At 39.3% G+C, this 15,200-nt stretch overlaps 1 protein-coding gene across 1 annotated transcript; it reads right to left on the minus strand.

Moving 5' to 3' along the window:
- Positions 1-3,837: 3,837 nt before the first annotated feature.
- On the minus strand, positions 3,838-7,205 carry LOC106410002. The gene is made up of 2 exons (XM_048752951.1): positions 6,143-7,205; positions 3,838-5,949 (listed from the first exon to the last, which is right to left on the minus strand). Exons 1-2 carry the CDS (start codon positions 6,787-6,789, stop codon positions 5,835-5,837), a joined length of 762 nt encoding a protein of 253 aa, XP_048608908.1. The 5' UTR covers positions 6,790-7,205; the 3' UTR covers positions 3,838-5,834.
- Between the last annotated feature and the right edge of the window lie 7,995 nt (positions 7,206-15,200).

The following is a 15,200-nucleotide window of genomic DNA, read 5'->3' on the forward strand; positions in this document are numbered from 1 at the left end:
AAGGAAAATGAAAGTTTCCAAAAAAGAGTCTTCAGGATTCCTCTAGATAAGCCATTCGATGAGGCTAATTTACCCACAGATTGTGGATGTTCTTCAGAGAAACCAGAGAGACAGAAGAAGACATTAGGAGAATGTTTTGCGAACCTAGAGAACATATGAGGAAGAGGGTTACATTGAAGAAGAAGAGTGATCATGGGCAATTTGCAATACCATGCACGGTGAAGGGTATTGAATTCCCACATGCCTTGTGAGACACAGGAGCATCAGTCAGCATCCTACCTAGAGTTATGGCAGACCATCTAGGTCTGCAGGTGGAGCCTTCCAAGGAATTATTCACTTTAGTGGATTGTTCTCAGAGAAACTCAGGAGGAATTGTAAGAGACCTAAAGGTGCAGATTGGTAATGCCCTAGTTCCAGTAGATTTCCATGTCTTGGACATCAAGCTGAACTGGAACTCTTCTCTATTACTTGGGAGAGCCTTCTTGTCAACAGTAGGAGCAGTGTGCAACTTGCAAACCAACCGGTTGTGTCTAACGCTCATAGATCCTCATGTCCACTACAACCCTATTCTAGTCAAGAAGCCACAGACGACCCCTAGAAGAATCAATGATCTAGGAATCATTGCAGCATGCCACTGTGGAGCTGAGTACGAGACATAATACTCTGCGTCGATCGAAACTCACACTGCAACATCGATCGACAGTGCCAAGCAAAAATCGACCGACGGAGCGGAAGAAGACTCGGTCGACTGTAATCAAGGAGAATGGGAAAATGATTACTACAATCCCACTGCGGCAGCACACAAAATGCATACGGAGGAGTTCGATGAAGATTATGAGGAAGAACGAGCCATAGAACAAAGAGCGATTCTTGACGAGGAAGATAGACTTCTCCATCATTCCTCTTGGAAAAAGAAGTTGCCATCGATCGACAGGAACATGAACGGCCAACATCGATCGACACACAACTTCATCAACCAAACCACCTTCGAGCATCGACCAACATCGCCTACTACCCATCGATCGACACTAAAGTCGACGCTACCCGAGACGGAGATTACTCAATTGGAAGTTGGGCAGATGATCGCCATCACGAGAGCTACGCACTAGAGACAGCATACCGTGATCAAGGATTTGATGAATTTCATGAGGGTTTCACTTATGAGGAACTTCTCAACATGCAAAGACGCGATGAAACAAATCAGAAATGAGCATAAGCTGCTTGGGAAAGAACACATTTCAGCCATCCAATCGACAGAGCTATTCCTCCATCGATCGACATCAATCCTTCAACATCGATCGACAACCGTCCAAAACCAAAAATCACTGTAAGCGAAAACGTTAAATCTGATAACCAGTATCTAACTCAACACGAATTTGGTACTTTTAGGGACCCAGATGGCTACGCAAAAGCACTAGATGAACGTACACTGCACGTATCTCGAGAGGATATTGCAGACATCCTTCAGAGAGCCAATGAGGTAGACAACCTCTTCATGCAACAACGCACCGTTCCAGCACATCAGCAGAGGGTTACAAAATAGTTCTATGACACAGCTGGTGGCATAGACAATAACTTCAAAAAGAAGTATAGACATCCTACTCGACCGTCGATCGACGTTAACGTCCCACCATTGATCGACAGACATCCAAAATTCGGCAGAAGAGCCTTTGACCTTTTTGGAACCAGAAAATTCTAGTAGGAAGAGAAGGATGAGTATGGAGTCTACAGAGATGATCAGGGATGTGCAAGAGATGTGGATGGACACATCATCAATGTGTCCAAGGAGGATATCAGAAAGCTAATGGAAAGAGCTTTGAGAGATGAGCACAACTACATATGTCTTCCAGAACATGTTATCTCATTCACACAGACCAAACTGGTACCAGAGATCTACACCAAGGATGAGATCAATGAGATGTTCTATCAATTCTATGGAGCCCAAGAAAAGAATGAAGGTGATTTCCAGATGAAGCTTGATGGTGTCTACTATCCACTGAATGATAGCATCAGTTGGTTGACTGCATGCATGGAGGAGATGAGGCAAGACATAGCCAAAATTCAGCATGCGGCCGACAAACATCGACCACCATCGATCGACAGACACAACTCAACATCGACCGACATCGCCTACTACCCATCGATCGACACTAAAGTCGACGCTACCCGAGACGGAGATTACAGAATTGGAAGTTGGGCAGATGATCTTCATCACGAGAGCTACGCAGTAGAGACAGCATACCGTGATCAAGGATCTGATGAATTTCATGAGGGTTTCACTTATGAGGAACTTCTCAACATGCAAAGACGCGATGAAACAGATCAGAAACGAGCAGAAGCTGCTTGGGAAAGAACACATTTCAGCCATCCGATCGACAGAGCTATTCCTCCATTGATCGACATCAATCCTTCAACATCGATCGATATCCGTCCAAAACCAAAATCCACTGTAAGGGAAAATCCTAATTTTGATAACCAGTATCTAACACTTGACGAATTTGGTATTTTCAGGAACCCAGACGGCTACGCAAGAGCAATAGATGGACACGCACTGCAAGTACCCAGAGAGGACATTGCAGACATTCTTCTGATGGCTATTGGAGCAGATAATCTCTTCATGCAACAACGCACCGTTTCAACACATCAGCAGAGGGTTACAAAAGAGTTCTATGACACAACTGGTGGCATAGACAATCGCTTCAAGAAGAAGCATAGACATCCTACTCGACCATCGATCGACGTTAATGTCCCACCATTGATTGACAGACGTCCAGAATTCGGCAGAAGAGCCTTTGACCTTTTTGGAACCAGAAAATTCTACTGGGAAGAGAAAGATGAGTATGGAGTCTACTGAGATGATCAGGGATGTGCAAGAGATGTGGATGGACACATCCAATGTGTCCAAGGAGGATATCAGAAAGCTAATGGAAAGAGCTTCGAGAGATGAGCACAGCTACATATGTCTTCCAGAACATGTTAGCTCATTCACACAGACCAAACTGGTACCAGAGATCTACACCAAGGATGAGATCAATGAGATGTTCTATCGATTCTATGGAGCCCAAGAAAAGAATGAAGGTGATTTCCAGATGAAGCTTGATGGTGTCTACTATCCACTGAATGATAGCATCAGTTGGTTGACTACATGCATGGAGGAGATGAGGCAAGACATAGCCAAAATTCAGTATCCGGCTGACAAACATCGACCACCATCGATCGACAGACACAAACTAATTTTTTTAACGAGAACTAACTTTTCCGTGAAAAGGTTAACAGTTGACTTTTTTTTTAGTATGATTCAGCGTGGTCAACATTTAGTCGAGGAATAAATATGCACAAGTAGTAGTTGGATTAGGCTTGGGCGTTCGGGTACCCGTTGGCGTTCGGATCGGGTTTTTTGGATTTCGGTTCTCTTTTATAACACCTCCTAGGTCCCATTCTAGTAAATTTGCAAGTACGGATCGGGTTCGGATATAACACATCGGGTTCGGGTCAGTTTTGTATCACATTATAGAACCCATAAAGTAATCATATATCATTCAGATTCGGGTTATATCGGATCGGTTCGGATATACCTGAAATAAAATCTAAAATTTAAAAGTAAAACATAAGAAATATATATTTATTTATATATAATTAAGTATTTAAGGTAGTTATTTAAATTTTAAATACTTATTGTTAAATTTTAAATTTTAAATATTTATTTATATATCAAAATAAATATGAAATTGAATATTTAAAGTATATATTCATGTTTCATATAATTATATTGTATATTATTTTGGACATTCGGATCGGTTTCTTCGGATATTTTTTTGGATTTTTCGGTTTTTTCGGTTTTTCGGGTTACCCGTTCAGGTTTGGTTAATAACACTTCGGGTTCGGATATGTTTTGTACCACCTTACAAGACCCATTCAGATATTTTTTACATTTCGCACCGGATACGGATCGGATTTCGGGTTACGGATATTATGCTCATGCCTAAGTTGGATATTAAAAGTGCTGATTACAAATACTCGAGGAATTAAAAGTCTATTTTGCTAGTTAACACCACAAGCTTAATTTCATTAATACTAAAATTGATGTTGATGCTGGAGACGTTAACTCTGTTTAATTCTCATGTTGATCAATCAAAATCTTACCCACCCGATGATAATTTAACTAAAATTTGACCTAACACATCATAATAAAACAAAATGAAATTTGGTTTTAAAATTGGCCCAAGAAAAAAGTTAGATATTGGGGACGTTTTCGTTTTGTCACGACAAAGAAGAAAAATATAAGAAATTAGAGTTTCGATTCAAATCGGTGAGAGAAAAAGGAAGTTGGTGAAATCGTGTGGGGTAATTGACTAAATCGAGAGAGAAGAGTAAATGATTCCTACAATCGATTAACTCCTCCCTCTCTCGATTTTGGTCAATAACCCCAACGCTATTTCACCAACTTCATTTATCTCTCACCGATTTAAATCAAAACCCTAATTTCTTAAATTTTCATCCTTTTGTGACAGAGAGACGACATCCCCGATATTTAACTTTTTTCTTGGGTTGATATTAAATTTGTTTGGCCAAATTTCATGGGCTAGGTCAGGTTAAAATATGGTCGGATGGGTCAAATTTTAATCGATCGACAGGAGAATTAAACATAGTTAACATTTTCGATGTCCATGCCTTTTTTTGGAATAATAAAATTAAGCTCGAGATATTAACAATGTAACATCATTAACTTGAGGGAATTTTGTCATGCATAACACATACTTCGTGCATTTACGTATATATTTGTTCAGTCTACATAGCTAGCAATGTAGTGGTCAATATTTCACATAGTGAGCAATCATATTTCTTTAATTTTTTCTAACAAATAGGAAAAAGGCACATAACGAAAGAGGTCTCTCACCTTTCTTTAAAAATATTATTTTAGCGGATAAATGATTCTAAAGATTTGTCATTCTCCTTCCACTTTTTCATATTTTTGTTTTAATTATTTTAATCGTGAGATCTTAGCATCTTTAACCCAAGTGTTTATAGGGGGTGCTTAACAAAAAATAATATAATATTGGGTTGGTCCCAGGGTGTAATCCACAAAATTTTAAGTACCAGCTCTTCTGCAGCCTATTTAAGCACCACTGATTGCACTGTTCGCGGGCCCTACTAACATGTGGCGGCCCGCGATTGGTTTATTTTTTAATTTTTTTTTTAATTAGAAAAAAAAAAAAATTAAACACCCCATTATCGGTTGTTACGTTAATGGTGCTCTTATCAAACTATTTACATGGTTGTCACAAATACAAGAATGTGTATTTTCCCATACTTATTTTTACAATTGAAAAAGATGCATAACATACCTTGGATTTAACATTTTCTTGTTCCGTCAGTGAGTTAATACGTATGAATCCTATATCGATTGTAGCCTCGTTAAATTACAGATGTTAGGAATATGCTCAGTTATTATTTCACCACAAAAAAACAATCGTAAATGTTAGGTTTGAATCTGCAGCATGTGCTAATTGACTTCTAAGTGATAACAAAGGCAAAAGCAGGGAAAAAAAAGTAGAAGTAATGTTTCAGTCAAAAACACTACTTACAATTTTCATGTTTTTTTTTTCCTCTACCTAATTCTTGTCGTTGTCTTTTACTGCAAATCTCTACTAACAAATCCCCACCATTCACACTGCCATTCTTTGGCTTCTAGCGTCTCAAGCGATTTACTGAGGAGAATCAGAAGATTCGAGGGGATAACACGTTTCCTCGCCACCGGTTTGCCAGAGGAAATTAGCGTAGTTAGCGGCGTAGTAAGAGTTGGTCGGGTCTGCTGATATGGCTTCTAGAAAATTCTACTCAGCCGCCCAGATATCATTCAGAACTCGCCATTGAAAGACTGCGTATTTGCTGTATATTTCCGCGTCTACTTCTTCAGACTCAATGGCTTTCTTGAAGCATATCTCCGCTCTAGGACATCCAAAAGAAAAGATCATTGTTAAGTTCTAAAGTTACAATCTATTCATGAATACTTATGCTATGTTTAAGTTACACACATTTTAATTCTCAATGAGTCAAGCACCACAAGGATATACTTTACACATCTCGAACATATATATAGTTATTGAATGTTAGATGCAGGAGTACGTAAAGGATATAACACCTGTCGTAGTCTTGAGAGATGAGGTAAAGGAACTGAGCGTAGTTAGCTAAGAGCAAAGGGTTGTTTGGTTCTTGAACCAAACTTATCTCATATACAGACTCTGTCCTAGCATGATCGTCCAATTCAATCCTTTCACTCAGTCTTATGTCACGAACCACAGGGGAGTCTTGCATTTGATCAGCTTCTTCCACCATTGAATTCCACAGACTCAGCCCATCTTCTCTTATCCCTTGTGTCGATAAGCCGGAGATCTTATCAAAATTGCCACTTACTACATGACTTAATAATGTAGACTCAAACCTTTGATGCGTCTGATCTTGGCCTTCAGTAACGGGTGATGCTGGTACAGCTAGATTTGATGCAACTGAATGCACAGTGAAATTCGCCAACAAGATCATCACATATACCATCAAAGTAGGGGTTTGAGAGAACACGCTTTGGAAAATCCACAGCAATGAAGCGTGCATATCCTTCTTAACAACACTTTGTAGGTCTTCTTCGTAGAAGATAGTCTCCCTAGTCTGCAACACAAAGCTACGGAGCTCATCGATCATGAAGACCATAGAAGAGAAAGCTTTGTAGATAGAACAGTTATTAGACTCGCTAGCTTCTTTGAGAGCTTGTTCTTGTAGCTTCCTCTTAATCATTCTAAGGGAGAGGGGTAAATTAACACTGTTTGCTTTCCGTTCAATGCTCGAATGGTTAACAATCTCTGTAACATCCCGAGTTGTGATATGTGAAAAGGCTTAAGAGAATTGATTTGGCTACCTATGTCAGCAAAGTTGACTTACCTTTTCCGGAGCACATCCTGAAAGAACTCCAGAGTTAAGCGTGCTTGAGCTGGAGTAGTGGAAGGATGGGTGACCTATCGGGAAGTGATTCGCGATAGCATGCGAGTGAGGCCAAACCATGGGGAAAGGTCGGGTGTTGATTGCAGGGTCAGTAAACAATGATTCCGAGCCTTGGAAAATTAACGGACCGACCGTCAGACAGGATGGGGCCCACGGGCCGAGAGAGCGGGCGTGGGTGGCCCATTAGCTGTGGGCGGTCGGGGCGTTATAAGTGGTATCAGAGCTGGTTAGCCATCTCAGTTCTGACCTGAGAGGCGTCTTGAGACCTGTCGTGGGGCGCAACGAGGACGTTGCGTTCTTTGAGAGGGGGTGAATTGTAACATCCCGAGTTGTGATATGTGAAAAGGCTTAAGAAAATTGATTTGGCTACCTATGTCACCAAAGTTGACTTACCTTTTCTGGAGCACATCCTGAAAGAACTCCAGAGTTAAGCGTGCTTGAGCTGGAGTAGTGGAAGGATGGGTGACCTATCGGGAAGTGATTCGCGATAGCATGCGAGTGAGGCCAAACCATGGGGAAATGTCGGGTGGTGATTGCAGGGTCAGTAAACAATGATTCCGAGCCTTGGAAAATTAACGGACCGACCGTCAGACAGGATGGGGCCCACGGGCCGAGAGAGCGGGCGTGGGTGGCCCATTAGCTGTGGGCGGTCGGGGCGTTATAATTGGTATCAGAGCGGGTTAAGATCCCTTAGTTTTGTCCTAAGGGATCAGCATTTCCGACGTTTTCAAAAAAAAAAAAAAAAAAACTTGCTTTCATTAAAAGAAAAGACTCTGTGAAAGTTTTGATTCTCCTAAAAGTTCCGTAAACGATTTCAAAACCACCCACTATATCTATACGTCTAATATGGTTTTGATTAGATACATTTTATAAACGATCCCGAGCAAAGTTGTTCTCGCCTTATGTGCCTCTTGTATGATATGTGATTGTGTGAGTCCATTTCGAAATCGGATGTTAATTTCGGAAGTCTAGGGCTTGAAATTCGAGGACGAATTCCGATTAACAAAGGGAGATTGTAACGGCCCGGTTCCTGGCCCAAACATTTTCATAAAAGAATAGGCTTCTCTACGGCCCATTTGACAAAGACCTAGGGTTCCCTTCCCCTTTCCTATAAAAAGAGATGCAGCCTCCCTTTTGCCTCATACAGAAACGAAAGCGAAGCTCTGCAAAGAATTTCCGGAGACCAGAAACCCTAGCCGTCGAGCTCTCCCTTTCTCTCTTGCGCCGTCTCTCTCTCTCTTCTCTCTCTCTCTCCTCGCCGTCGCACGCTCTCTCTCTCCTCGCCGGCGCCGTGTGGTGGTGGTGGTGACCGGATCTCAATCTCCTCTCCCTTGTCTCTTGTTTCCAGATCCGGATCCAGATCTAGGCTAAGGTGGAGTGTCTTGAACCCATCTTGTTCTCATGTACTGTATACTCCTTTATGTTGGAGTTAGGGTTGATTAGACCTTGTTTGAAAGCTAGGATGATAGATCATGATTATTGCTAGGATGTTTGATGAATGGAACACGATGCATAAGAACCCTCATATTGTTAAATGGGACTTAGTAAACTGAAATGGAGTTGTGTTAGCGATGATTGATTGGTAATTTATGCTTGTATGTTTGGATGTGTAGTCTCATGAGTGGTTTGTGATTAAAGCTAGGATGCTAGAGAGAAATGAATGCTAAGCTGATAGATGAGTAATGATTGTTAATGTTATTGAAGTAGAACTTGAGTGCAATGTGTATTGTGTGTGGCACCGATAACGGGTGGCGTCTAGTGAATGAGTCCAAGTACAAGTCTAAATGAAAAGGAAAGCGAATGAGAATGGGAAGGGATAAGTAAAAATGATAAGGATGTGAAAGGATAAGTGAAAGTATGAAAGAATAAGGTTACGGTTAAGCATGGGTGGGGAAAGCATATAGATTCTAAGGAAAGTATGTGTGGCAGTAGTTCACGCTAGGTATCCATAGGAGATGTGGCGAATCCACAAGAATATGGAAGCACCCATAGGAGATGTGGCGAATCCACATGAATATGGGGTAGAAGCCTAGTGGGAGCTACCCACTGATGATAAGAACGAAGTGCCAACCGCGAGAGGCGGGATATAAAAACGTGCATCATGGTCGGGTAACGGGGAGTTAAAGGTGTCATAGGATCGAGTCGGTCTGGTATGATGAGTCGGTTAAGTCTAGTGTTTAACGTGTGTGGCAATGAGTGAGTTCATTGTAATGATTGATCACTAGGTTGCTAGAAATGTATGGAAGTGAATGTGGACAATTAGTGATGACAGTATGAAATGATAAAAATACATTACCTGATTGTAGTGGCTAGTCAGTCCTAGTTCCCGCATAGAGTAGTATATAGTGTCATGCGGGCAGGCTGGTCTAGAGCCACTTCACTGAGTAACTTGTTGCTCACTCCTCCATTTCCATTTCCCTGTGCGCAGGACTGTAAGTAGAAGTATATGGATGTGGGTGTGACGGTATTTCAAAGAAGGTTATGCGCCCGTCGGCTCTCGGGACCAGTAACGGGACACGTAGGGTTATCTAAATGAGTAGACACGTGTCCATAACGCTCTTTCGATAACCCCGGTCGGACGCCGGGGGATCGGGCCGTTACAATCTCTATCCATGGAGCCTCCAACGAAGCTAAACCTGGCACATACTCCTGTAGTAGCTTTACCTTGTCGTGGATTCTTTCTGATTGGTACTTATTTCTCTCTAGGTCTTCTTCTTCGCCTGCAATCTTGAACTGTAATGCTAATTCTTGCATCTTGGCGGAGAAATCTTGGTCTGAGAAGAAACTGGAGCTCGCACTGCAAACTCTACGTAAAGGATAATGTTTCTGCATGCCTGTTCTGTTCTTTGTGAATTTCAAAAGCTCACATGATTTGGACCGGTGAAGTTTCCCAGATTCTGTTCCAAGAAAAGTCGAAGGGTTCAACCTAGTTTGGCATGATAAAGATCCTCCTCCTCCTCCTACGACAGATGTATATACATCTCTTGTACAATAACGGCGGCGTTTTGAGGAGTTTATGGTTTGTGAGAAAGACGGACACTTAGGCATCGCCGCATGGCGTCCTGACCAATGAAAAGACGTGGTTGTGGCTACTTTTACCTCCATTTCTTCTAGGAAAAGCTATAAGAACATGATAATAAAATGGTGAGAAATCGAAACTAAGAGATGGAGAAAGAGAGATGGAGAAAGCTTACTTGTGGGTACGTTTTTCTCGGGAATATTCTGGTTGTGAGGTCAAACAAATTCAGAGGCTTGAGTTCCTGAAATTTGTTAGGAACACAAAAAACTCCTCGACTTTATATACGGTCAAGAAAAGAACAGATTAGATTTTTAAAAGGAAAATAAATTAGTTACCGAATATAGCCGGTTGCAACATCAAAATAGGCGCGTGCTATTTCGAGAAAAGAAGAGATTAGATTTTTAATCCACGGTAGAAACGGTCAGTTGATTGACTTTAGAAGGATCGGACTTACTGTGCAACGCGGTTTATTTGGGAGAACGCGCTTTTAGTGAGCCCAGTGTTTTGATAACCGGACCGGTTGAACTATTAAGTAAACCAAGTCCAGCTTCGATTAAAACTCAGATTTGATTTTTAAACTAAACCCATACAAAACCGGTGACTTGGATTAATCACAAAACCCGGTTCAACGAAATAGAAAGCATAATCGATTGATTTTGATTTTTAAGAGTTACCATAAATGATATTTCTTGCTTAGTTTTAGATTTATAGTCGTTTGTAACTAACCAAAATCATTTCTTCTTTATTCACATTTGTTTTGATTTTATTATACACACTTGCTATATATTTTTAGCATTTATAGAAATAATTTTACGTAAATAATTTTGGTCATTTTTTTTTTGTCGATGGTTAATTATGCTCTTACAAGCTATGAAAAATATTACAAGACGATTTTACAGCCGGTAATTTTGGTCATTTATATTAAGAGACATTTAGCTTAACACCCTCAAACATAACCAATATTAGGAAACTGCACTTGATTTAATGTAAGTGTAAATTATTATAGACTAGGGTTGGCCCGGGCTACGCCCGTATTTTTGTTTAAAGTTTAAATTTGATTATATATTTTTATGTTTTATTTTCATGTATAAATATTATAATATACTATAAAAATATAAGTAGAAAATAATATATAATTATTTCAAATTGTTGATTTTTTTGTCTTACGAATTTCAAAAATTTTAATATCCTAATATTTAATATTTGATTATTGAAAATTATATATAAGATGAGCAAAATGAACAAAAATTAATTAAATTTTAGTTATGGTGTTTGATTGGTTGGATTGTAAGAATATTTCATTTCAATTAATTTTGTTTCCAATTAGCTTATAATTAATTTAATGGAAAATATCCCCTTAAATCTACAACCTGTTTTTGTTTATGTTATATATTTTCTTAAATCAGCGTTTAAAAATAATTTTGACATAGAAAAACTTACAACTATATTTTCTATATTTGAATTTTTACTCAAAAATAGAAGATTCAAAAGACTGTGTATGTTACTTATGTTTGGAAATTAGATTTTATATCTAAAATAAAAGCATTTAAACCTTGATCAGCCACTAATTCCTAGTATGCAGTATGTAATAATTAAAGTCACATAAATAAAATTATAGGCATATACATAATTTAGAAGGAGAATGAAGTCTTTTCTGGGCAAGGTTGGTTAAGTACTTTAGAAGGTTTGGAAGGGCTGTTAGGAGCAAGGAATGTCCGAGCTTGTATATCTCCTCTACATGCGGAGATGGAAGCACTAATTTGGGCAATGGAATGCATGAAAAATTTACGCCAGTTTCATGTTACATTTGCAACAGATTGTTCTCAGTTGGTGAAGATAATTTCGGAACCAGAAGAATGGCCAGCATTTGCAAATTATTTGGAAGATATTAAGTCCATGAAAGAGGTTTTCACACGTTCGGAGATTATCTATGTACCAAGAACGCAAAACTCAAGAGCGGATAGCCTAGCACGCAGTGTCAGGAAACAACCGTCATTTGTCGTTCACATGGATCAACATCTACCGGAGTGGTTCACAGAGTCAGTATGAGTCTGTAGTTGATGACAAAAAAAAAAAAAAAAAAAGACATACACATAATTTTAATAAGTTTTCGTATATTTGTATAATATGTTAGATATATTTGAAGTTAAGTTTGTGGTACCATATGCTTTTGATGTTGTTAAAAATTAGAAATAGAGTAACTATGAATAGTTGTTACCATTTTCGGTGAATAATTACAATTTTTAGAGCACAAAAATAAAATGAAGGGATTTTGATATTGAAAACAAATATTTTCTTTTTGCATTTGAAAGTGATTAATATTGATTAAAAAAACGGATTCTCTAAACCACTTTACGTTGACTGAAATCGGGAGCAAACCTTTATTAGATGTAAAATGATATTTGCAGTTGGCATATTGCTTGTTATAAAATATAAGTTATTTGGATTCCCAAGGTTATTTGCAACAAACTCGACGACTATCTGCTACTCTTCATGAATTTTATATTTCTTGCAACTCAAGCTCTATATGTGGAAACCACAAAACAGCCAGAAGACTAATATGACACATCGCTTTCGGTCTTGAACAAACTTTCTAACAATCACGAAGATCTTTAATAATCTCAATCACTAAATTCGGAATCTGTCATTGGCATATTTACCAATGCAGCAGCTATATTAGCTTTACTCGCTCTACCAATGTTTCCATGATCAATAGATCGAACAATGCTGTCACTGCATCTTTCTTCCCTTTTGGAGACCCGTTCTCGAGAAGCTCCAGTTAGGCAAGTATGGCACCACCTATTATGATCTTGTTTTCCTCGGGTAGAGAAAGTGTAAAGAGTGTCACTTCCATCACTACAAGAAGACGCAATTATAGGGTTTAGGATGAATTAGCTACGAAAACCATTTCGTTGTTAAACGTTTGTCGTAACGTATATTCCCTCGCTAATTCATCGTAAATTTACGAGGAAAGGTTTCGTCATAAAGTGGGATCAACAATTTCCTCGTAAAAGCCACGTAAACTATTTCCTCGTAAAAGACACGTAAACAATTTCCTCGTGAAAGCCACGTAAACTTTTTTCTCGTAAAGAACACGTAAATAAATTCCTCGTAAAGTACACGTAAATCATTTCCTCGTAAAAAACACGTAAAGGTTTTCCTCGTAAAGTACACGTAATTTATTTCCTCGTAAAATAGACGCTAAATTTCGTCGTGATTTACACGTACATTTACAACCAATCTGCGTGTCTTTCACGGTAAATTCTTCGGTATTCCTCGTTAATTAGACGTAATTTAGCTACCAATTTGCTTCGATTCTTTATTTTTTTACAAAAACAAAAATATAATCAAATATATTTTTAAATTTATTTAAAATTCTTAAAAATGTAAATAATATAAATAAATACAAAAATATTTTATAAATATTTAAGTTTCAAATTTATAATACAAAATAAAAAGAAGGAAAAAAAAACTAAGGGTTGTTGGTGTGGAGCTCGTCGAAGAACTCCTGACTCCTCCTCTGCACATCTTCTTCATTGTGGGATGGCTCTGGAACGGGATTTTGTGTCCGCATCGCCGTCAACATGGTCTTCAACTGAGGATTTCCAGCCCTATAACATCTAGATAGCCGTCGACTGAAGTTATACGAGCTGTGAACGAAGACCGCGTCGAGTTCAACTCGGAACACAGCAGAGTGACTTCATCAACCCGTCTCTGACCATAAGACGATGTCACTCTTGGGACATCGTTGATGGAACCAATCCACAACGTACGTCCCTTTTTCTTAGGGACAACCTTAAAAAAAGATTAATGTTAGTGATAAAAAATTAGATTAAATGAATAATAATAATAAAAGATTTAAATTTTTTTTACCTCTTCGTAAGTCTGATCCACTTCAAGTGTGGATAATGTGACCGGTATTCCATCGGGAGACTGCTGGGTCAGCTGGGTTTGGCGGTCTTCAATCCGAGCAACCACCTCGTTGTAGATTTGCCCGGACCTAAGATCTACAAATTGCCCAGCTTTGTTCTTGTGGGTCCTCTCGTAAAGATCCTTAAGAGACGAGATATATTAAAGAACTCCCGTCTCTTTAGCCAAAAAACATTTAAGAAGTTAGAATATATTAAAAAAAATTAATTAATTAAAATATTTACCATATCCATACGGACACCGGCGTGGGGGTTTTTGAACCGTAGTGTGAAGCATCAGCCCGTTGCCCTGCTCATCTTTTTGGAGACTTTAATGGACGATGGCAGGTTCCAATAACAGATGAGAACATCCCACACAGTCGTGGTGAGCTCAGCGGGTTTTCCCTGCTCATAACCCTTCAAGATCCAATCATCCTTCCAGTTGGATACTGTTGGACCCAATTTCGGTCAAGGTCAAGGTTGGGCCGGAATTGAAAAAGGCCGAACAAAGCCCAGTAGAATAAAAGCCCATAACTCGGAGAATTCATCACCAAAACCGTCCCGCCGCAAGCTCTAAGTCGTTGTTCGTTTAACCATCCTTCGGTTCAGTATAAGCGGTTTAACGATCGAACCGTCTAATAATCTAAACGAATAAAAGCATTCAAAATATGGACTAAGTCAAATGCCCACCGAATAAAACTCATTAGCTCCACGTCCTAGTCAAGAGGAGTTAGGTGTTGACTTAGTGATCACGTGCAACCACTTTGCTGATTGATAAGAGACGAACTCCTATAAATAACAAAAACATGGTTATCTTCAAAGGGGGGCTCGGACCTGAAGAAGAACAAGAGACTACACGTGCCTTTCCCATAATCCTCTCCACTTGATAACAAAAGCAACGACCAAGAGGCCACTTCGTGAGCCATCACCAAGCAAACGGATCATGACGTCTTCATAGTGAAGATCTCGTGACGTCGAACTCCGATCATTATGCATTCTCATCAACTCTTTAATGCTATCTCCCGTAGGCCATCGCTAAACCATTCTTTATTTCTCATCACTCGAAGTCATCAGTCAAACTTTATGATAAAAACCTCGGGAAGTTTGTTTTTATCGAAGAAACCGTAATAAACGTTTCGAGTCAAAGACTTCGATAAAAACGGCCCAAAGAGGCCTAAAACGCAACTCGAAGCCCACTTACGATTTCTTAACCGAAAACCCATCAGCCTTATGACGGTTTATGCTTGGTTCGTAAGGCAAGATAAATGTCAAGTTTCCGC

Source organism: Brassica napus, chromosome C3 (genome assembly GCF_020379485.1).
Source record: "Brassica napus cultivar Da-Ae chromosome C3, Da-Ae, whole genome shotgun sequence".
In the NCBI taxonomy this organism is placed as follows: domain Eukaryota; kingdom Viridiplantae; phylum Streptophyta; class Magnoliopsida; order Brassicales; family Brassicaceae; genus Brassica; species Brassica napus.

Excerpts from the sequence above, each read along its gene's own strand:
- LOC106410002 (XM_048752951.1), bottom strand. The coding sequence starts at position 6,789 with ATGATTAAGAGGAAGCTACAAGAACAAGCTCTCAAAGAAGCTAGCGAG. Across the intron at positions 5,950-6,142 it reads ATCTCTCAAGACTACGACAG|AGCGGAGATATGCTTCAAGA; the intron begins GTGTTATATCCT and ends TGGATGTCCTAG.